The sequence below is a fragment of the Venturia canescens genome, chromosome 3 (assembly GCF_019457755.1).
Source record: "Venturia canescens isolate UGA chromosome 3, ASM1945775v1, whole genome shotgun sequence".
In the NCBI taxonomy this organism is placed as follows: domain Eukaryota; kingdom Metazoa; phylum Arthropoda; class Insecta; order Hymenoptera; family Ichneumonidae; genus Venturia; species Venturia canescens.
Window position 1 is genome coordinate 13,226,695 of NC_057423.1, and position 24,822 is coordinate 13,251,516.

A 24,822-nucleotide genomic window follows, 5' to 3' on the forward strand; every position below is an offset into this window, starting at 1 on the left:
TATCGAAGAAAAGTGTCAACTGCGTGCTTTCTTTCGAAAATCTAATGAGCAACAAAGCAATTTTTTTTATTTTTTCGATCGTTCGATTTATCAGAAAATTACAATTCTTTGACATCCGGCTGCGTCGTAATTTTTCGAACTTCGTTTCGTAAATTGAATTCGCACGTTTTCCTGTGCCGAATAGTCGCAATTTGCTACTGAGGAAACCACACAATAGCGAACGACACGATCATTATTCGCTCAGTTTTTATCCACAAATAAAGACAACGATAGGAACGTGCGATCTACAGACGAGAAAAAACTGCCATAGCTGTGCACTGTGTGCACATTTCCGTTTCGAGCAGGCTGATAAGCATCGTGGGAAAGTGTTTGTTCATTTAAAGGGAATCGCCAAGTGCGATGAGCCAAAACGTTCTTTATTTTTTATAACTTCACTCAACAAAATATTTTTCAGCATTTCGGTGCAGCATTCTGGAATTTCGGTACCGTTTTCTAGTGAAAAATGTGTTGGCCGTTTTTAACGTGATATTAAAAAAAAATCACAAAATGGCGACGATCGGGACAACAAGATCCTTCGTATTTTCGATTTTCGGATATTTTGTTCCTTCAAACGATCTTACAATCGAATCGTTCCTCCAATACTCGAAGTTTTGGCTGCTACAATATGAAGAGCTGTCGTTTTCAACGTGAACGTACTGTTTACCCGCTTCAATTGCACATAATTGGAAAAAATGATAGCAAATATGCAGAACAGTTTTTCGAACCGCGTTGTTTATCTACCGAATCTGTTTTCCTTTGTCGTAGTGCCATGCGCGAATCGATCCCATCTTCCGGTACAGTGTGAATCTCGCTCCACTGATACGGTAGGAAAAAAATTGCCGTCGTCGCTTATCACGGTTAATTAACGGGTGAAAGAGTATCGAAGCGTGTCACTATAACCTCGAGTGAGAGTTAAAAGCTTTCGGCTACGTTCGGATCCGAGCTGTGCTTAGAAATAAATAAAAAAAAGTTACTGCAACGCTGTTGAATCTGACGTTGGAATTGCAAATGAAAATATTACTTAAGTTAGTTCACTTATATTTTCCTTCCACTCAATTTTATCGAACTCGGATTAAATTTGACTAAAATTTGCAAAAAAAACGTTAAAAATATGTTTCCGCCCGGGATCGAACCGGGGACCTTGTGCGTGTGAAGCACACGTGATAACCACTACACTACGGAAACGAGCTGGCAGAGAAGGTTCAATTTTAGTTTATACAAAGCACAAATAAGAAATAAGAATTTTTTGGAGTAAAAAACTTCAAAAATCGAGTATTTCTATCAGCCATCTTGGACTTCGATTCTTCACTCTCACTTTGTATGGATTGAAAATATTAAAATTAGCAAAAAAACGAATTTTTTAAAGATGAGCAAAGATCGATTGAAAGTCGTCTTTAAAAAATCAATTTTTAATCGTTCGCGAAGAAACGATGGAAGAAAAATTCTTTCTCGTGTGATTGCTAGTTGCTTTCAAGTTATGAAATATTTTTTCGTATCTGTCGCGATTCGAAAAATATTCGATTAAAGAACGTCATTTTTTTATCGCAGTCACTCTTGAAATCATGAGCAGGTTTTTTTCTAAGCCCACATGAGCAGCAGCCCACATGGAAGTATTTTGAAGGTGAATACGTAAGTGAAAAATCAATTACGACGTTTCCAGCAGCCGTAAACGTCGATTTTTATGTGTTACTTTTTCTACATATCCATTAATCAACGAACCGCTCGAGGGCTCGCTCTGATATGCGATTTTCGGGATCGTAATCGATCCTCAAGTACAACCGGTTTCTCAATCTCGTTAAAAACATTGAAAGATCGATTATTAAATCGTTATTATAACATTTGGGAGACCATTACAGAGCGGTCTGGTAAATGGAAAAAAAGTGAATTGGAATCGTCGAGCAATTTATCTTCAATATTTCAAGGTCACTGAATGAAAACACGAATGTGTAAAAACAGAAGAATTCAAAGCTACGTTGAACTTCCGCTCGCGAGTGAGGAAAACGAGCGAGATGCGGGCGCTCGATTATTAATTACAATGAAAAGCGGAAGTCACGGAAACATGAAAATCCAGACAATGCCTTTTCTCATTCATCCGGAAACGTCAAAAGCTTTCATGACTTGGTCGTTATTAAACGAAAGAAAATTCAAAAAATCTTGGATTAATCAGTCAACGCTTCGCCTGCGACGAGAAAAAAGTGTCTCGACTCGAAACAATATGGAGAGCGATCCTATCCGAGCATTGGACTGTCACGATAAGAGTATGATTGCGTGGGCGCGAGATTCAACGCTCGCAAGTACGATCTCGTGCTGCACAGAGCTTATTAAGAGGACGGCGTTGAATCACCAATCAGAGTAGTTCGTAGAACCTTCGCGGCACGGATTACAATAATTGATCTTATTATTCCTCGCTGTATCCGTGAAAATAAATGAATAATGATCGGAGGACCAACAAAAATAAACAATTTCGAAAACTAATCAAATTTCCCGTTTCGAACGAGACGGATTACGCAGAAACAAAATACGAAAGTAACGCCGAAATTTGACGAATTTTAACCAAAAAGTATTCAAATTTTATTTCTAATTGAAAAAAAATAAATAAAAATAAAAATTTCAGAAACCAACGAAGGAAAAACATAACGAAATTCAATCAATTACCTAAGAAATTCAACAAAAACTTTGACAATTACGGAAGTTAAATAAATCGACTGCCGGGAAGCAACGACGCAAGAGAAAATGGTTTGTCATCAGCAAGAAAAGCTTCCGATCGAGTAGAAATGATAAACTCTAAATTAGTGAAGGGACAACCCAAACGATGGTAGAGCCAAAAAGCTCAGTCGTCGAAACAGTAAACTTGACAATTGAGTCAAGACCGTAATTCGAACGTCTCTCGTTGGCATTGAAAAAATGCTATAAAATGACTGATGTCACAGCGTTCAAACGACACCGCCATCCCAATGAACTGGACGAATGAAGAAAAAAGTTTTACTTCACGAAGTACACTCCGTTGAAGTCGAGTACGTATTTTCGCAAAGTACAGAGCACGTGTTGTGTGTAAATATAAATTTCGTTCCGACAACTAACTCAGTTTGATACGAGACTTATTTAGAGTCTGACCATCAACTCTGGAGGAACAATCTAGCCATCAAGCTTAAATGGAATATTTACGGGTGGTTGTATACCGTCGAGCAACTACTTCGTGATGGATTACTCTTCTTTTGCCTCTTCCCTCCTCCCCCTCTTCGCCCTTTTGCCTCATCCTACACTCGGTGGTAGATCATAGCACAAGTGACGTCAGCATCCGCTCTCACGTAAAGTACCTTCGTCTTCTCGGTCTCCTTCTCCTTCTTCTTCGTCTCGTTCCTTTTCTCACTTTTCCCTTTATGTGCCCCTCGTATGTCTTCGAGTAAAGAAAGCATCATTCATGATTATACCTTTCACGAGGGTTCACATGGAGTACACACGTAAATATACACTCGCGCGTGTACATTTTTTACAGTCATGGGGTGTTCCAGACCTATGGAGTGGGCTTTTAAAGTGCCTTAATGCTTTTCTGGCTTTAACAGGTTTTCACGACCGGAGCGGTCTCACAATTATATTTAGTTAAAGAAGAAAATCGGAATATTGAGATTCACTCTCGTTCCTATATGAGGACGATTATCGTGAGTTCGGTGAATTATCGTGATTCTTACTTTTTAAATCCTCTCATTAGCTTTCATCTAATTGCGGTTTCTTTTTGCTCAAAATTACTCATAGGAAAAAGTTATTGTGACCTGTTAATAACTTCTTATTTTTCCATTTTTTACCACACGCGTTTTAGGGTAGTTCATACACGGAACGATTTTCCTAAGAAAGTCTTGAAATTTACACAGAGTTTAAATGGACAGTCGAATGACACGCTTATCAATTTTTAAAGGGTTCGTCTTATTGGTTATTGAGATGAACGTGTTTAAATATGAAGAAAAATAGACATGCGTAAAAAATCGTTTATCTTTCCATATGACGAATGAACGCTTCTTACGAAGTTTATAAAAAAGTACGCAATAACAATGAAGCATGTAGTGAAGGTCTGGGAATTCGAGACGATTGTTTTACTATTAATAAAGAAGTATTACGTTAAAGATTGAACGAAATTGGTAACGAGCACTCTTATGACCTCACATTTGCTTATTTCGACATTTTGTTTCTTCTTGGCTTGGGCCATTTCACCTTGGGCAACATCTTTTTTTTCGATCCATTTTCCTTTGTGTTTTCTCTTTGCGCTCGCTAAAGCGATTTTTTACATAAAAAACTCCAGTGTTTTAGCCAGGGACGAATGAAATTTGGGGTTCAGTCAGTGATGGATCCCCGATTAATTAATGGCTTGTAATTTCATTCGCCAAAAGATAAATTGAAAAAATTTATTTACAATTTTGAATGAATAATTCTGAAATTAATTTAGAGTGATAATATCTTTAATTAATAAGTAAAAATCGACCCAATTTAGACACCTATAAAATACGATCCTGCGGGCATGGTCTACCTTAATCATTATTTTGGGATCGTGCAGAATATATTTTATCGACTAATGCTGAATATTACTTGAAGAGAAACGTCAAACCGATTCATTCGTTGTCGGTGTTGTAAGCGTTCAAATTTTCTGTTGATTTTTCCCTCGACGGAAATCGAAAAAGGAACTTTAGAATCGAACACTTTTATTATTATTCTTTAACGAATATTCCATTTGGAATGATTTACTTTCGTTTCGAAAATGTTATTGGCGTGATTTGAAACATAAATGCGTTAAGAAAAAGCCGAAAAATATTGAGAATTTTATTAAATGGAGAATTAAAAAAATTCAAATGCTCTTTTATGAAAAACAATTCTATTTCGATTTTCAAAGTTCGGTTAGATCGTCGTCATAAAAAAGCCCCTCATGATCTCGTACTCGTTGAATTGCGTAAGAATGCCTCAAGTAGCATTTATGGGCAGATCCTTCGAGCCCGTGATTTCCCAAGGATCTTCGGTGTCTGCGCATCCAATGACGGATAGGTAACCTTGTGATACCATTAAGACAGTGACGCCCCCAATTTGTTTCTCAGTCTCGAGGGTCAGTCTCGATCTTTGTAATTACCCTTAACCCTGGAAAAATAAATGTTTGATCACCCTTCACCAGAATGCGATAAATCGTTAAAAACAAACGAACATTTTTCCCAATTTTTTACGCAGATTCACGCTTAAGTTGCCAAATAAACTGAGCGGTCATGGGGTCAAAAAAGTGGGGAAAAAACTTGAGAAAATTCGTAAAATTCGACGATATTTTCTCTGCTCACAATCGAACGGTTCATACTGAGTAACTCGTATACGTCAAAACTCACGTGGATCATTTAAAATGCCTTTTCATACCACCCCCTTCTGCCTGAATAAAATTGAACGAAGGGACCGAGCAGCACCGAAAGAACAATCAAATGAAAGGGGATTTTTTTCCTCCACCCATACGTTGCCCATTTCTCAGAATTTCCACGCGATCAATCTCTATACCTGGGAGCAACCGGCAGGTAAAATCGTATTGAAAAATACTTGGATGGGGATGAACGAAACGATGAGGGGAACATCATCAGGCCTTATACACTATCTTTAAAAAGTTTCAGAATTCATTTTTATTCCAGCAACAAGCTTGAACAACATTTAAAAAACAAGGGAGCTTGTAAAAAACAAGGCAATTAGAAGAAATCAATAAATTTGATTTTTTCATAATAAAATGAATAATTTTCATTTTATTCTTATTTTTGGGGTAAAGTTTTGAAACTGAACAAATTCAATGATTCCAATGATTTGTTGCGTTCGATCATTATCGTACGAAGCCGATTTTTACTGATCGATGGACTCCCATTTTTTATCTTCCTTTTTTCCTAAATTCAGATTCCTTTTCTCATACGAATTTCCAAACTTTTTGGTGTGAGTGTACTCGGCCGGAGCGGAGGCTGTGAGTCCAACGAGGCACCGAATTTCGTCGGTCAATCATCTTTTTTTTTGCGTACCTTCTCAACTCGGAAAATCTTTCTTTCTTCATGCCCCCTTCCTGCATCATTACGAGTCTCATTTTCATCCCTACCGCGGGTTCCGATCTTTGATCACGAATCGCCGAAAGATCGGAATCGAAAAATCTTAACGATCTACCCATCTACGTTTGAGATTTGTCAGGTTGGAAAATTATTCCTCATTCTAAGCAAGCACTAAATTTCAGCTTCGAATAAGAGCTCGTACGGAATAATAAAAAATTCATTCATTAACGACAAACATTCGTATTTAAGAATCGAACGAACTTCGAAGGATTTGATTGGAATAAATAATTTTTCCCATTTCCCAAGCAATTATTTTCTTATCTATCGGAAACCAATTTTCTTCATTCTTTTTCCTCAATAAAAACGTCTCCCGAATAACAATAATATTAAAAAACGATGTTTTTAAGGTGGAGTTCCGCAAGCATTTCCTCGTTGAAAAAGCGACGAAATCATTTACTAAAAAAATGCTATGGAGCCACAGTTTGAATGTTTGAAAATTTCTGACGTTATTTATACGAGGAAAATTTGATTGAGGAATGCGGACAAAAGTGACGAGTCGTTTGGTGCCACATCTCGTGCGCTTGTTTCTTGGGAAAGATAACAAAGAAAAATAGGAAGCAAAGATTAAAGGAAGTATAAACAGGGGCGCAAATAACAATGACATTTCCAGAATAATCGACACACAGTGACGCACGATATCTGTTTCGTGAGTTTCCTTCAAAACATTTCATTCTGCGTATCCGCGCCAAATGCTTTTTTCCTTTCGTTTCTCTTTTAACAAGAAAGTACCATAAAAACTCACGGTTCACAAAATATTCCGCTAACGTTTCGTAATTGTCAGCAAGTGGGTCAGCTTCGACAAGATTCGCGGGAGAACCAGCTCGACGTACTGCCACGAGGATTTAATTCACGTAATTTTTCATCCGAAAAATAATGTCTTTCTCCAAATTTCCATAACGATTCAACTAAAATCTAAAAACAGAGCATTCGAGGGACTGATGGGCGGTAAATTTTTCTCAATTTTCCATCGATTTTCATTTATTTTTCACAATTTTTCCGATAATCCATTGGCTGTACGATGATAAGAAAGAGTACAAATTCTCATTAAAAAAATTTGAGATGAATGAAAAAAAATATTATCTTTCAAAATTAGCATATTTCGTTGAAGGATTTAAAAACTATTGCTAGCAAATCTCAATAAATTTAATAATAAAACAAATAAAGATTGAACATTTGAAACACGCACAATTATTTACGCAACGTCAAAATAATATTAAAACCATCACGAAGAGTTAAGCTACAGAGTTCTGAGTCGTCACGTACGAACGAAAAAAAAAAAATAAAAAATACGCGAGCTTCCTCTAATATCCTCTGTAATGATTTCACCAATAAATAAACAAATTTTCGAAAGCAATCGTGACAAGAAAATTTTATAAATTTACTTGTCACGAGTCGCTACCGCGACTCTACATTTTTCACGATCAAAAAGACATTCGTGTTCGGATGCGCCTGTTCAACTTGAAGAGTGTTTTCGAATGGATCCGTTTAATATTTAGCGAGTGATATAGACACGTGTTGAATGCACATATCTAAATCTGTGAATGTATTTGAGTGTAGAACGTTAAATTATTATACGTGTGTATGCTGTACGACGATATTAACGAAAGGGGCAAACTCTTTATTGCTCGCACACCATGGATAATGTGCGACGCAACAGCGTGACACTTATCCAGTTTGTAACATCCTTCCTATAGTTTACTCGTCTATATATAGGTGGATCGAAATAAAAAAACGCATTGAGCGAATATAACAAGACAGCCGGAATATTAAGGTAGTTATGTACTTTTGTCGAAGTCTTAAGAATCGGCTGAAATTTAAATACAGTGTAACAATAGCCTTCACGGACCGAGTGCCAAAGTTTAAATCGATTCACCATTCAGTTTTCGAGATATTTGCGATTAAAAATGGGTCATTTCGGACGCGGTTTGGACCCAACGCGTCACTGGATAGCACTTTGTTTACATTTCTTATAACTGACGCTAAACGGATCTTACGAGTTTGAAATAAAATCTGTCGTGTGTTCGGTACTATTGTGGGATTAATATTTTAAAAAATGGTAATTTTTGGCCATCCAGTTTCGGAGATATCGACTGATTAACCGTGTTAATTTTACGTGACGCGGAGCGCGCGCAGACCAGCTGTGACGACGCGGCAACAGTGTACGGTGCGGCGAACTGCGATGGGCGTTATGGAAAACAATATGAAAGCTCTTTTCTCAAATGTTCGACCACCTTTCTCGGTTGAATTGTCGTTTGAACACTTTTTAACTTCTCTCGTGAGGAATAAATAAGATTTTGGGGAACACTGACATTTCGAGGCTCGACGCTACGGTAATACTGGATTTTTATTGTACGCCGCGGCCCAAACTTTTAGCCCGTGCGTGTACGCTCAGAACTAGCTTAATGGGTTTTGACAGTTGCGATTGAAAATTCGGAAAATTTTCTTTCACAAAGCCAAAAACATTGATTTCCACACGTAAATTGATAAAAACTATGATTGATTCCTAATATGCAATTTTGTTCTATTATCTTCTAAATTTCAACAAACGTCCCCAATGAAATGAGTTTTCGGTTTTTCTCGATCAATACCGAATGTCGAAATCAATTCTGATCGGGAGAAAAGTTATCGAAAGTAACTCGATAAGTAAATTACGTTACTAAAATTTCCTGGGGAACTCTGTCCCTTAATTAAACGGGAAAAAATCATTTTTTTGGTAACGCTGCTTGAATTTTTTCGTCACAACATTTACACAAATTGAAACAATGAATATTTTCGTTATTCAAATAATTAATGACTGAGGATTAAACCGATGCAAAGCACAAAAGTCTGAAGAATTTTCGGTGCAGACGATCGAAAATGAGGATTCAGGTTTCAACTGAAAAAGTGTCGATCAACGTTACTCAATCAATACTGACACGAGTGTCTAATAAAATGTCAGCTACAACGATGAGGGGATAAAAATCATTCGAGATCGAATCTTGGATTGAAATTTGCAGAGATTCGTAACCGGATGTATTTGGGAAAGACGTTTTTAATTTCGACTCCAAAAAGCCGGATACCGATGACCCTCCACAGCGTAATAGGCGACCGGTTCGAGCTCTTCAGTTCTCAATAATAGGTTAATACTCATAAATTTATCGGTCCAATCGACTGGGATCGGTAATCCCGAGCGAACAGGATCTCGAGATGAAATACATTGAGTAAAAGCTTCATTAATACGAAGAAAGGGGTGAAGAGGCGAGGAGGAAAGGGATCGTGAAAGAAAGGGGATCGCGGTGAACGATGACGATTTTCGCGTGGTGGTGCTGCCTGGTAAAGATATACGCGGGAGAGAGAAACTCTGCGTAGACAGAGCGGAGAGGAAGAGACTGAACGGAGGAGCGCGCGCGCGGCTACTTGAAAGTCGCAGGAGAGCATACCCCGTGGTGGCACGAGCTCAGTGCAAGTCTACACTCCATCGAGTTCGGTCTCTACCATCGGTAGGAGGCGCGGTGAAGGAACTCAGTTTCGTTTACAAACCGGCGTTTACCGATCATCGAAAAAGGAAGCAATTAATTCAAGATCGAACAACTCGTTAAACGGGTACGAGAAGTAATCGAAGAATCGGTGAAATCGGTAAAAGATCGGTAAGAAAAAAGCGTCGATTTATCGTGAATTACCTGCGAATCACATCGGCCAGGTCTCGGCCGGTTGGAGCAACCGATTTTCGGCAGAGCACGCGCGATCGGTATCGTTCCTGCACCGAGTATTTGCCGAAATTTGTGTGATTCAACGAGTGTCGATTAACATGGCGAATCGTGCAAAGACGTGCAGGTGATATTCCCCAGTTTTCCGAACTGTCGGTGTGCTTTTTTTTCTATTACCGATCGTTACCGAACTCGTGCATTTGCTGATCGAGGAATCTGGGAATTTTAATTCAACCTTTCACACACCACTTTCGATCCAACGACAAGGTGAGCTCCCATGAACATTCTCCTGCTTTTTTTATACCGATTTTTCCATTTTGTTCCCAACTGTCTCGAAGCTTTTATCGACTCTTTTCATCATCTATGTACATAGACACAACGACACTGTTTTAACGGTCAGTCAACTGTAATGCTCGTCGTTTTTTAAGTGTAAAAAAACCCCTCCGAGCTCACGTACCTAGAGCTCAAGTCCTCTCCCAACATACTGTTCGTTTTACAGAGGTGGTTCAATAACTGATGCCTTTTACAAAGGGGAAACGTGCGGAGCAAATGACGTTATTAATATGCCCATACCAATCTCGTAAAGCCACCAAGGGGAGTTTAAACTGTGCACTCTGACGATCAAGTCGATTCCGATTCCGAGATTACATCGAACCCATTTTCGTCGGATAACGATTTTTCAATTTATGTTTTTCACCAAGTTCTTTCGAATTCAATTAATGGATTGTATCACTGAGAAAAAAAATTGTTGATTCAGTAGCAGTTGATGTTATTGGGAAAGTTTTCTTCATTCGAAGTTCTTCAAAGGGCAGATCGATGTGGAGAATTCAATTGGAATGATTAACAAAAATGACTAATTCTTTTTCTTATTTCTTAATTATAATCAGTCATTATCGCGATCCCATTTATAAACACTACAATTTTGGGGGCTCGTCCGGGATTGAATAGTGCGATTAGTGACGTGAATATAATTAAAAAAAAAAAAAATTATCGTGATTTTCTGTGGATAAGATTGATCTGAAAACTCTTACCCTTGCCGAGTCGAATTTCAGCTTGAATGACGTAAAAACGTACATAAAAAAACGATAGACTGAAGTTGTATACTTTTATTTCTATTTTGAAGTTAATAAAGAGTTATTAATTTTTTTCTTATCGTTCACCCTCCTCCTCTTCATCCTATAAAATAATAAGATAAAAAATTCTATACTATTTTATTCGTTTAATCGTGTTTAACATTGTGATGATCATATATTTCATTGGCACCCAAGTAATACCACATTTCGTTGTTTCAATAACTTGTTTTTTTTTACTCGGCGAATAAAATATTCTTGAACTCTATAAGGACAAAAAATATGACAATTTTGAAGCTTAAAATCAATGAACTTCGTGAATTTTACTTACGAATATAGGACGATGACATGATTAGCGTTCACAAAATCATGAGATAGTGAAAATTTTTCTTTGAAACTAAGTGAAAATTGTTACCTCATAATATCAATCAGCTCTGGAGGCAGCTCAAGATTTAAAGAATGTCTAAATTCTGAAAATTGCTGGAAATAAAATATTCGCTGTTAACAAATTGCTAAATGCTGAAAAATCAATAAAATTTAAATGCCTTCAATGAATATATTGCTAAGCAACAATGAATGAGCCTTGGCCAACAAAAAGTGTGATTATGTCGTGATTCGAATTGCCTCATGTCAAGATCGTTCATGTGCTCGTTATCGTTGCGCCATATTTCGATTGTTATTCGACGTCGTGCTGCGATTTCTATACGTAAATGTCATCTTTTCCGTATTCATGATGCGTCGCGATGACACGATCGCCTGTTGACACTCTACCAGAACTTCGTTTTTTTTTTTAACAAAAAATATCTATTGTAGTTGCACGTTGAATGTCAGGTGCAATTTTTGTTTGATCGTAATTATAATTATTTACAAACTGTCGTCGTCTCGAGCTCCGCTTCCTGTTGGACGTATAGAATTTCATTGTTTTGCTACACTCACGCATGGTTCGACGATCTTTGAATACAATACGAATGAACAAACATACGAGCACACACTGACTTTTCTTTCACCTCGAGACTTTGTCAAAAAGTTCATTCAAAATTGACCTTCCAATAATTTTTAACCCGTCAATTCGTATTCGGTGTGAAGAAATTTTTCAAATTTTATTTTAAACAAACGTAAGGAAAAATATCTTCATCGTTCAATTCAATTTTAATGACCTTTAAACAAAAGATTGAACTCCACACAAAAACTTGATTCCTGTCCGATCTTATTCGCCCATTTTGTCATCATTTCAATGAGAAAATTAATGCTAATCTTAACGATGACATCATTCTTCTTTTGGGTCTAACGAGTCGGCTGAAAAATGATATTTAATTGGTTGAATCGTATTTGAAGATACCGATGAAAAAAATGACACGACTCAGAACAACATGTTTTGGTCTGTTTCAATAATATTTTGTTCATGTTATTTAACGTCAGTATCCACGAATTCATAAATTCCTGAAAGTATAGAAAACGCAGGAAAGATTGAACGTTCGAAATGGGATTGTAGAATCGCATGATTTTGAAATATTCATAATTCAACGATTAAGGTAGATCATGTCCGTAGGATCGTATTTCATGGGTGCCTAAATTGAATCTATTTTTACTCATTAATTAAAGATATTATCACTCTAAATTAATGTCAGAGTTATTAATTCGAAATTGTAAATAAATTTTTCCAACCTATTTTTTGGCGAATGAAATTACAAGCCATTAATTAATCGGGGATCAGTCACCTACTGAACCCCAAATTTCATTCGTCCCTGGCTAAAACACTAGAGTTTTTTTTATGTAAAAAATCGCTTTAGAGAGCGCAAAGAGAAATCACAAAGGAAAATGGATCGAAAACAATGTTAATAAAAAGACAGAAGGCTATGACAGAAATGGCCCAAGCCAAGAAGAAACAAAATGCCGAAATGAGCAAATGTGTGGTTACAATAAGAGTGCTCATTACCAATTTCGTTCAATCTTTGACGTAATATATTTTTATTACTAGTAAAAGACAATCGTCTCGAATTTTTTCCCAGACCTTCATTATATACTTTAATTGTTATTGTGTACTTTTTCATAAACTTCGTAAGAAACGTTCATTCGTCATATGGAAAGATAAACGATATTTTACGCATGTGTATTTTTCTTCATATTTAAATACGTTTATCTCAATAATCAATGAGACGAACCCTTTAAAATTTGATACGCGTGTCAGTCGACTACTCATTCAAACTCTGTAAATTTCAAGAATTTCTTAAGAAAATCGTTTCGTCCACTATCTTAAATAGTTAAACGATTTCAATTTATTTATATACAATCAATTACGCGATATATTTCGAATTGAATGATCTATTTACATAATGAACCAAGGCATTCCTTTCAAATGTTTGTTCTCCAAATGGCTAAGTTCCTTGAAGAACGTTCGAGAATCATAAGATTCTGGTAATTTCTGTGAAAGTGAAAGATCGATAAGAAACTACGAGCTTACTCAATATGATATTTCGTGAGTGAAAAAAATTCTTGCGTTTTAGTTCGAAAATCGAAGAGGAATTATTTGAAAACAAAATTGCTATGGAGCGATCCGAGTCAACTGGTGCATTAAAATAATCGTTTGGAAATTTTATTCCAGAGAAATGAAGAATGAAAGAAACATTAATGGCTTAGTTCGCACGTACATATTTGAAACTTATATTTATGCAAAAACACATATCGCTGAATTGAGGTACAATTTCCTCTCTCCGTCGTCCACGCGATCGAGACTCGCGCGGCTCACGATCGCGCGCTTTCAATCCGGAAGTGATATCGCGTACAATTTATCCGTTACGTCGAAGAACGCGCACGCGTTCGTCGTCGCGAACGAGAAAGAAATAAAAAAGGAGAGAACCAGAGAGGCGTAACATTTTCATTTTCGGTATGAATATACGCAGCACACGTGTGTGAGCTCGAATCCTCCGCTGTCCTCGTTTGCTCAATTCGAGGGGTCCACGCACCTCGAGATCGCGGACAACGTTTCTCTTATTTGAATTCAAATATGCGCTTCTTGTATAACTCCTTAGGAAATACAGAAACCGAGACTGTCTCGCGAGTTCCATTCTCACTCGAATTTATATTTGCCTTTTCTTTGCGAGGATACTCAATTCTTTTGCAGAGTTGCTGAATAGATCGGCTGGAAGAAGTGAACAAACGAAATCCTCGTTGATACTTTTGCAAAAAACAGTCTTTTTTCATTATTTTTTGGATCATTAATTAAAATAAGCAAACCATTTGATAAAAGTCTTATAAAATTTTCATTCGAATTTGGCCTTATTATTCGCTATCAGGAATTCGACAAAAAGTTGTTTGCTTCACACCTTTTTAGTATCGAATTACATTTCCGCGCTTACGTCTCTAAGAATTTTTTCCTAATTTTATTCATCACGTGCGCTCCTTTTTTGTCCTAAGGAATCGTTTGTAAACAGTTTTTTAAAACTTCCTGAATCAATTTTTCACGAATTTAATAGCGTCGTTATGTCGTCTCTGGTCGTTCACTTCGATGGAAATGAGCGACGTAAAACTGTCCATTCGGTCCAATTGTTCAGCATCTTTTCATACGCCCATTTTTTTCGCTATTTCCTCGAACTCGAGGAACGCAATGGGCCCCAAGACGAATTACTATTGCGACTAGCCAACGCTCGTTTGACATAAAAAATAATATAAATCAAGCGCGCACTACTTGAGCAATCGTAATAGCTCGGACCTGTGGCTTTTTTATATCTATCGCGATAGTACGTGTACGCTCTGCAGTTTCTCAATTAGACCGGTTTTTCGATCGCTCGATATAACTCACTATTACTATCCGAGCCTTTTTGTACACGCAATTTTATTACGGTCTACGGGTAACTTAATGCGAAGTCGAACGACGTACTTTTCTTTTATTTTATCGAAAAAAGCTAATAAAATCTCAAAAACGACCAAGTAGTCGGGGTCTTCTGCAAAATGTTCATTCTTGACATTCCACTGTCGAGAATCGACAACGAAATGATGAAAGAAAAGTACAAACGGACTCGGGGTCACGATTTTTTGTCAAAAGCTGCTCGCGGAGAAAAGATCTGAAAAAATAATGATTTTGCAATCGATGAAATCGATGAGAAATTCACAAAAAGATTGGAGAAAATGATTTTGCGGGAGAAAGAAAAGGGCGAGCGAGAATATTTCGATGTGAAAATTCCCAGCGGAATTTAGAGTCCTTTCTCGATCTCCTGAAGCGATTTTCAAGACGCGGAGTTGAGATGCATTTGTTGCTATATCCGCGAAATGTAAGTGCGTATATGCAGCTCCTATCGCGAGAAAAATCGAAGAGATTGCTGGATCGAGAGACAAGGTTGTCAACATTTCTGAAATCGAGCGTGATTACGATCATCGCGAGATGTATTTTTGCTCTGAGAGTCGACCCATTTGCATATTAACGTCCGAAAAGAAAAACAAGAAGAACTCAAAGTTTGGAAAAAGTGGCACGAGTATTGTTGCAACGGAGAGGAAAAAATGAGAAAAACAGACGAAATAAAAAACGACTGTGATTTCTCTCGAACCGAGCGTCTTATTCGTATATCTTTAGACTTTCGCGTGATGCACTCATGGCGTTTATATTTTTCGCTCGACCGGCTGCAATCTTCGCGAGCCGAAAGATTTCTCTCTCGAGAAAATCTACATTTATACGCTTACGTAAAATAAACAACGGTTTTATCGAGCTTCTGTGTCGTTGTTCACGAATGAACCTAATTACCGAAATTTCAATCTTCATTTTTTCTCCGGCTCCCCAATCTCCAAAACTCCTTTTCATTCTTTCTGGCTCTCGATGCTCATCGTAGACACATCGGGAATGCACTTTACATCGAAAATGAAACAAAGTCCAGTGATTATGAGAATCCAGCCTCGATCTTTAACGATGACCTCTCGAATCGAGATGGGAATGTTTTTTCCTTCCATCTCTTTTATCCCCATTAATATTCTCACCTATCCCGACGCCTTCGACCCCGAGAAAAGAGACGTTTAACCACGGGGGTTAAGGCAGGTATGAGCTGACTAAACATCCATGCATTTGTATGAGTCTTTCCGAGTCGAATCGAAGCCTCCAGAATCCCAAATCCTCCGTCCTATTATTTCCAACGAAACAAAGCAGTCTTGCATGAGAGAAATTTCAAAAGATTTTTTTCAAAAATTTATGAGATGTTTGAAAAATAAAAAACAGGTTTTTTTACTCCAAAAATCTCTGCCGTGACATTTCGATCGTAACATCATTTATCCTCGATCGATAAAATTTCAAAAACGTTCGTGGGAAAATTGATAAAGTTTTGGATGAGACTGAAACAATCAACGTGTTCTGTACCTTCGAATTCGATTGCGTTCTGGTAAAATATCTGACAGAATTCTGAAGAAATGATCAACTCAATATGATTCGTTGGAATCGGTCATCATCGCCGTCTTTAGATCATGTAAATGCATTCGAAGGAACTGAATTATGGATTTTCGAATCGACGTCGAAATCGAAATTCAGAAGGCGGGTCTCTGAGAATCGGGAAACCTCACGCACACTCTTCCATGTATGTGTACGACACATTGATATTCGTCACCATCGCATTATGTATGATGAAAATAAAAAGCGCTTCTTCACCCTGAGCGTTTATTTTCTTCCCAATAAAAACTCATCATCGCTGAATGTTTCTAGAGTTTTCAAGTACCCTTTTTTTAGCCCTGGTTGGACAAGTATTTTTCTCAATTTTTTACGTTCAACCCTTCAGGCCTTTGTCAGAATTTTTTTCCCCTAAGGCTATAATGGCTTGAGGTTCTCAGTGTATTGTGATTTTTTGTGAAACGAAAATTGGAAACGTGATAGAAAGGATGAACGATCTATGATCGAATGAAAGACGACGATTTCATGAACCAATGAAGTTTTGAATGTGCATAGTCATTTTTGGATTCAGATCAATTGAAAAATTTCGTTCAGGCCTTTTTCGAATGGAGCATTGGAGAAAGGTGGTGGAGTGTAAAAAGAAGATTTTTTACTATCATTTTGATGTGAATTTATCCATGGGATTGCAAATTTTTGCAAACTGCTTTGCTTCACTTCGCGTAGAGTTTTGACATCTGAGCGTAACTTGAAAGACTAGAGACAAGTACATTTATGCTCTCTGAGCAGTCATCTGTGAAATCATGGAAATCAAAGGCTGTAAGACTTTCGATTCAAGAAACAAAACGTTGTCAAATAAAGGTTACCAAGCACATCGCATTACGAACAAAAAAATTACAAAAGGAAAGAAATTGGACGCAAAAAATTACAGCGACAAAAACTACAAAAACAAATTGCTACAGAAAATATTATAATCACAAAAATTTACAAAAAAATAACCAACGAAAAAAAATATAAACCAAAAATTAGAGACAACAAAAATTTGTCCGTCAAACGCTGCACGGTAAATACACTACCAATTACTAATAATATTATTTTTGTCGTGAACTCAAAAAAATATTTTTTAACACAACGGTGAGCTGTCACTTTACGATTATGAAGATATTTTGAAGGGTGAACATGTGTGCGAAAAAATGCAACGTTTTTTGATGAAATTAAGGTAGATCATTCCCCAAGGATTGTATTTTATAGGTGTCGAAATTAGGTCGATTTTTACTTCCTAATTAAAGATTAAATTCAACTCGAAGTTGTAAATAAATATTTTCCTTATATTTTGGCGAATGGATTTACAAGTCATTAATTAATCGGGGATCCATCACTGACTGAACTCGAAATTTTATTCGTCCCTGACGAAAATACTATAGTTTTAATGTAAAAAATCATATTATAAAACGCAAAGAAAGAACACAAAAGGAAATAGATCGAGAAAAAAGTATTGATGAAAAGACAGAAAACTGTGACAGGAATGGGCCAAGCCAAGAAGAAACAAAATGGCGAAATAAGCAAATATGAGGTTATATTACCAATTTCGTTCAATCTTCAATGGGGGTGGATCGCGACGATACAATATTACCATGCTAAATCATGTTAAAAATATTAAAAATTTCAAAATTATAAGAGTTTAATAAAATTTGGTAAATTTATTCTTAAAAATATATAAGACAATATAAATTTTTTTAGATTTTTCTACCACACATAGCTCTCGAGTAATTGAACACTAAAGTTCACGTGTATAAGCATAGAGTTTCCATATATACAGTTATACATCTCGTGCATAAGAACTTGGATTTAACGCTCAATTATTCGATAACCATGTGGTAAAAAAATTAGAAAAAAATTGTATTTGTATACTTGACGCCAAAGAAGGTTATCACCAAATTTTATCAAATTCTGATTATTTTGATTTCGTGATTCACCCTCCTTAACGCAATATATCTTTATTACTAGTAAGACAATCGTCTCGAATTTTTTCCCAAACCTTCATTATATACTTCCTTGTTACAGTACGATTTTTCACGCATTTGTACTTTTCTTCATATTTAAACACGTTTATCTCAACAACCAATAAGGCGAACCCTTTATAATAATGTGTGTGAGTCGTCTACCCATTTAACCTCTGTGTAAATTTCAAGACTTTCTTAAGAAAATCGCTTCGTGCATGAACTACCTTAAAAAATAAATAATTAACATATATTCAATGCGTTAAGCTGCAGAGCTCGAAGAGGTCGCGATCTAAAGGAAAAAAAAATAAAAAATATGTCAACTTGCGGTATTTTCTGAACTACTGTAATTATTATTTAATTATTAAAGAAATATATTTCTAAAGTTATCGAAAATAGCTGAAAAACACTATTGCTCCTGTAAAGACTCCTCGAAAGCGACTCGACAGAACATACACGCACTTGTCTCAGAGTCGCTACCGCGACTCTAGATATTCGATCGTCATTGCAACGATGCAGATTAGAGAAATGAGAAAGAAAAATAAAAAAAAATTGCGACCTTCGATCATTCATTTTATGATCCTTAAAGATTGTTTGTTACTCCTCAAGTATATATTTGTGTCAAACGAACGTATTCTTCGAATTCTTATATTCTCCGTTGTTTTGAATCGCGTCACATTCGATGGGTAGTTAATCTCATCTCAATATTTTAATCCAGCCGTTAACTTTATTTCGTTTGCACATAAAATCAGTCGGGTCGATTGTATGCGGAAATGTTGGTGCGATTCGTCCGATAATGATAAGTGGCGAGAGAAAAAATGTCATTATTTTGCTTAAGCGACGAACCAGAATTCGTTACGTGATTAATCTCGAAGTAAAAATCGTTGATGTACGTGAAAAAATGCACACAAACAGAATTTTTAAAATACTCTTATAAACAGCGTGTTTACACGCTTGACTCGGACTCGCGGAAGTGCGAGATTGAACGAACGGTATTTTGAAACGGTTTATATTCCGTAGCATTTTTATCACTTTTGTTTTTTCCTCGTAATTAACACAATGCGAGAAGCATCATTAATTTCGGCCCAGATGGCGAATAAAAATCATACCGAAACTTTATGATTTGATGGTTTGAAGTATTTTCCCTTAATCACTTGGTAATTATACGAGGCTCGAGCTGCAACTGTAAAGCTGCTGAGTTTGTGCGTGTACATTTTTATTTTTCCTAATTACTTATACATACAGGCAGCAGACGGGAACCGGTGTTGATGCACTCGAAAAATAATAAAAGTGGAAAATCCTTTCTCGAGAAATGCTTTCACGTTTCTTCGTTTACTTCATATTTGGCTATGTAAGACTCGACCATTTATTTTTTCTCGCCACGAGAAAACTCATTTAGTTCCATTTCGTACTCGCAAACCCGTGTAATACAACGTTTGCAATGCAAAAATCATTTCTGTGTCAAACTCATCAAGATCGAGACCAGACTTGAGATTAACACAGAAAGAAAAACCCGCAGATGGATCGGAAGGAGTGAACGAGCGCGTCGCCGAACCACGCTCGTTTCTACGATAATTTTCGTCTTTTTTTCTAATTAATATGCCACCAGTGCTCAGTATCGGTGAGAAGTTTCTGGACGACATCGACAACCAATTAAACACGTATAATCCATCACTTTCATCTCGATCTCAGGTGAAAAAGAAAAGAAAGTAACGTCAAATAGGGATGAGGAATTTTTAATGAATTCTGTAAGAAAAATGTATCGATCGTAAATTCGTGTGTTTGTATCAATAAAATTTGAAAAACGTTGCCAAGAATCTATCAGGATCTGAGAAGAAATCGTCTTTCTATCGAATTGTCAGAAATCATAATTTTTGAAAAATCTTTTCGATGTTTGTGCCACCGAAAATAAATGTTCTCCGTACTTTTAGTTCCCCCCATTTTTCCAGGTTTGTTTCTCATTCGAAAACATTGAATTTCAGTCTAAAAAAAGTTTCTTTCGCAGCTGTATTGGCAACGACTCGTTGATTCAGTACCAGATGAATTATCGATTAATTACTTGCTCAAACATTTCGTACTCGAGGACATATTCGAGTCGAATTTGTGGTAAATTCCATTGTTAAATCTGAGCAAGTGCTGAAAGTGAGGCAGATCTGTTCTTCGTAGAATGTTATTCAATCACAGTGCGGTAGTCTATAATGAGTTAAGTAACTTTCACCGAGCGCGCTGAGCGCTCGTTTTTTTATCTTGTACAATTTCGGGACGCCACCGAGAGCCTTTGAACTTCGAGAAAGGCTCGGGGCTATAAAAAAATGAGGGGAAAAGAAACGAAGCAAAATTCATCCGCTTACTTTCCGCTCGGGATTTTGTCCCGGTTTAATTTCGCAATATTTCGGAACGAGCAGATCTCGGCCTCCGGGTTCAATGGCCCATTTTTCACGAGTTTCCGCATAAGCTCCGAATCTCTGTTTCGATCGTCATAAATTTGGAGGAAAAATGCGGCCGCGTTCCCACTTCTTCGAACTCTTGAAACCGCCGTTACGCGACCGGTAATCGGACCGATTGCTTTTGAGCACCCTCAGGAAGCTCTTGGCCTCGTAACCGAAGAAGAAACTTCCTTCTCGTTTTCGAACTCTCCCTTCGATTTCGGTCTCATGATGGGGGCGCTTTGTTCGATCCTTCGAGCTGCCGAGACAATCGTTTTGCTTCTCAAACATCTGCGCAATTTTTCAGTAATCGTTGAACGAGTATTAATAACTTCCTGGCTAACGACGAGTAAACTGATATGATTAATCTTCGAAAAAAACGTGCACAGACTGAAAGCAACAATTGAACCGGAAGACAATTTGGTTTTAAGGATTTTTTCGTTCTTTTCGGAACTCTCGAATCCAGGTTAAAACGTTTCACGGTGAAGAATAATTTGGTCATTGCAATTAAGGAATGAAGGAAGAAAAAGTTGATGAAAAGCTGTGAAAATCGTTGAGATGCCAAAAAATAATGTCGCTAAATCGTGGGGAATGAAGAAGTGTACGAAGCGTCATCGTGACACAAGAAATTACGATGAAACTTGAGCGTGAAAAAACGGTGGCCACAAATCGTAATGAAATTCGGAAACTTTGAAAGGTCTTTTGTTCGGCGCACGAAGAATGTCAAAGAGGTGCTATGAAAACGAAAATAATGGAACAAAATTAGCGGAAGTCCTCGTGTCAAAGCGGTCCCGATTATTGTTAATTTGAGTAAGAAACCTCAAAGTAATTATGCGATTAGCTTTCACAGTTTGCCTCCGAGTCTCCTCAATTGTCTTTCAGGAAATTATAATTTGGCCGATGAAAAATATGAAATGTTTTAGAACGAGCTTTACAAAAAGATCATTACGATGAAAGACTTCGAAATTTTTAGTGAACGGTCTTCCTTCATTTCGAATAATGTTTATTATAACCGCCTCCGGTACAGAAACGAAACGAAGGATGTTCGGTCAAAAAACAAAATAATCGTGTTGCCGAATTTACGCATAGTTGCGAATTCACCACTGAAATAGTATTTTTTATGTATTTGTGTTTAATTGAAAAGAAAAATAAAATAAAACCCATTACCTCGGACAAAAAATTGAATGACAAAATTTGAAAATCTGACTAAAAGTTGAGCGACAGTTCTCCAATCGCGAATCGCAACAACAACTTTTTCCACGTGTCCCAAACCAGAATCGAGTCGTCCCATCAGAGCTGAGATGCTGCAGCACTAAAAAATAAACGTTCAGTGGAGAGTAAATTTATTGCCATCGTGAATGCGTTAATCTTGGCCAACTGAATATTTATGCTCGAACGATTGCAGACTCATAATCGAAGTGTTATTATCAAAGGGGATGGTAAATTCGAACAAAAAGGGAGGAGATGAATATTGCGAAAAGTGCGTGAATGTAGGTCAAGTCTGTATCAGGTCGTCTGCCTGTCTTCAGCAGTCCCTGAAAGCCTTGAAATTCTCTAGTGATTATTAAAACGGACGTTTATGCATTATCACTAAAAAAAATGAGCACATGTACAGCAATAAAGTTATTATGCAGATAATATTAGAATTTCCACGTGATTTTTTATTGGTACCTGCGCCAAGGATCGATGTGACTCAACAAAATGCTCGAACGAAATGGATTTTATGCAGCGTTTTCTTCTGATACGAATGCATTCAATTCAAATGAATAATTCTCCTTTCTCTTTGAGTGCAACCACTTTTTTCTCGCGTCCTCGAAGCCTCTCGATCACTCGCTAAGAAGTAATAATTAATCTGTCAATACGACTATTGGACTAATTTATTAAGCGCGAAAGAAAATATGGAGGGGAAATCGTTTTTTCTCTTTTATTTAACAGAAAAAATGAGCAAGATATTTTCGATTATAATCTGCGCCGAATCAACGCCAATTATATGCCAAGTTTAATTGCCGTGTCCTGATGTAACTCAACACACGTGACAAATTAATGTTTAAGCCTGCTGCGGTTTCCTCTTTTAGCTTCTCATTCCAAATTTAGTTCCTAATTATGTCTCGAGTCTACTCGATCGCTTATACAACTTTTCTAAAATTCATTATTAACGTTCGAGCCAATTAACTTTCTCTTTCTTTTTATTACAATTTTTCGTTATAATATATTTTGTTAATTTATTATTGTTTAATTATATTTTCGAATTTATCACGCTGTGGCATAATTTCTCATCAATTACAACTTTTTATTTTCTCTATTTATTGCAGAACTTAATCAACGATATTCTTACTAGCAGCCTCAAAAAATTCGATTTAATATTCATTTTTTTTCCTCTCTTTATTTTCTAGATGTGGTGTAGACTCACGTGCGTCGACGAGTTCCTCAATCGCAGCTTCTACAAACTCGGCCTCGTAGTCGGACGACATCCCGGCTATTTTCTCATCATTCCAGTCCTCTTAGCGTGCATTTGCATTACCGGATATCAGAGAATTCATTATGAAATTGATCCCGAATATCTCTTCTCGCCGATCAACGGACCAGGCAAAACCGAACGTGCCATCGCCGAGGAACACTTCAAAGTCAATTACAGCTATTATTTCAATGTCGGCAGAATCACGAGGCCAGGTAAATGCCATTTTTCGGCTGCTTATTATCTCGCAAATTTATTCGACTTGAAGAGTCTTGAAGAGTCTTGAAAATACTTATTTTTGTTAACGGAATGGTGGCAAAAAATTAGCAAGATTTTTCCTATTTCGCGTATCGATTCTGTCGACGAATCTGCTCATTTTTTATAGTTAAATTTTCTTCAGCTGGAAAATTCGCACGAAATTTCATTTTTTAATTTTTTTTCCTTCCCCAACATGAAAAATGGCCTCATAAACGTCGTAATACTGCGAGTTCATCGATCTTCGTTCCGCAGGTCGATTCGGTCACGTAATCGTGATACCGAAGGATGGCGACAAGAACATGCTACGAACTGCCATCTGGGAGGAACTGAAACTCCTGGACGAGATCATTAGAAACGCCACGGCGACTTATGAGGGCGAGAGCTTCACTTACGAGAAAGTTTGTGCTCGATGGTTCGGCGAGTGTTTTTTGAATGACATTCTCAATCTGCATCATGTCATCGAGTACGTTAAACCAATTTTAATCATCTGCTCAACGAAAACAACGTTATTTTACAGATTTTTCACCTTTCATTTACTCTCTGGAAAATTCTAGAATTTATTTATCCTCGTATAAGATTTTTCACAACAGTGATCACTCGTTTATTTCAAGTTAAAGTAGTTCGGCCGTTCTGCGACTAGTCAAGTTAGCAACTACTTTATGTTGATTAAATTCAAGTCTAAATAATTAATAAAATTCATAAACACTTACATTATTGAGAATAATTTTATCACAAGAATGTAATAAAATGCTATAAAAATATCATAAAAGATCAAATTTATATTTCAACTTGACTCGTTAATGATTTAGTCCGACACTTTAAATACACATAAACGAAGGAACATTTTTATTGTGCAAAAGAAAGTTTATATCGGTGTAATGGCACCGGGAACAAAGATCAATTCGTTAAAAAAAGCAAAGCTACTGGACGAATCGAAGCACGTGAGTGAGTCTCAAAAATAAATTAGGTGAAATTTCCGCAATTCCTGAATTTGCCCGAAGTTCAATCAGCTGTTACCAACAGCCCAACGTATTGACTGCGACTTCCGTCTTCGACACGTCAAAACCTAAAGTTTTTTCATGTTTTCTTTCTTAAAAGCACTGTAAGGTAATGTTTTTTTTTTATAAAGAAATGGAATCTGTGATAAATTTTCTTCACGGTATAAACTTTTCCGAAGTTCGAACACCGTACAATTTATTCCCAATTAATATTATTGTAAATTCTCCCACAAAGCACCGTGTTAAAAACCCAAAATTGCAAATGAAATAATTAAAAATTTTGCCCCATAAGAGGCCCTGGAAATGTGCTTATCGTTATCAGGGGACCTTAAACTATCATTTAACGCAAAAAAAAGTGGACCTTCGCCGGACTTTATCGAACGGCCGAACTACTTTAGCGGGAAACCTTTTGACAAATTATTGGGAAAAT

At 36.9% G+C, this 24,822-nt stretch overlaps 1 protein-coding gene and 1 non-coding gene across 3 annotated transcripts in view; one reads left to right on the top strand and one right to left on the bottom strand.

Moving 5' to 3' along the window:
• Positions 1–1,151: 1,151 nt before the first annotated feature.
• On the bottom strand, positions 1,152–1,224 carry TRNAV-CAC (transfer RNA valine (anticodon CAC)). Its single transcript has one exon. It is a non-coding gene; the product is annotated as a tRNA-Val (tRNA).
• Positions 1,225–9,146: 7,922 nt separating this feature from the next.
• Ptr (Patched-related) overlaps positions 9,147–24,822 on the top strand; it is a 32,920-nt gene continuing 17,244 nt past the window's right edge. The window contains exons 1-3 of one of the 2 annotated variants that reach the window (XM_043413950.1): positions 9,147–10,093; positions 23,075–23,351; positions 23,647–23,857. In XM_043413950.1, the coding sequence (XP_043269885.1) occupies positions 23,075–23,351; positions 23,647–23,857 (488 nt within the window). In that variant the 5' untranslated portion in view covers positions 9,147–10,093. Of the gene's footprint in view, positions 10,094–23,074; positions 23,352–23,646; positions 23,858–24,109; positions 24,336–24,822 lie in introns of those variants that run through there. The other variant, XM_043413951.1, reaches the window with a different exon arrangement.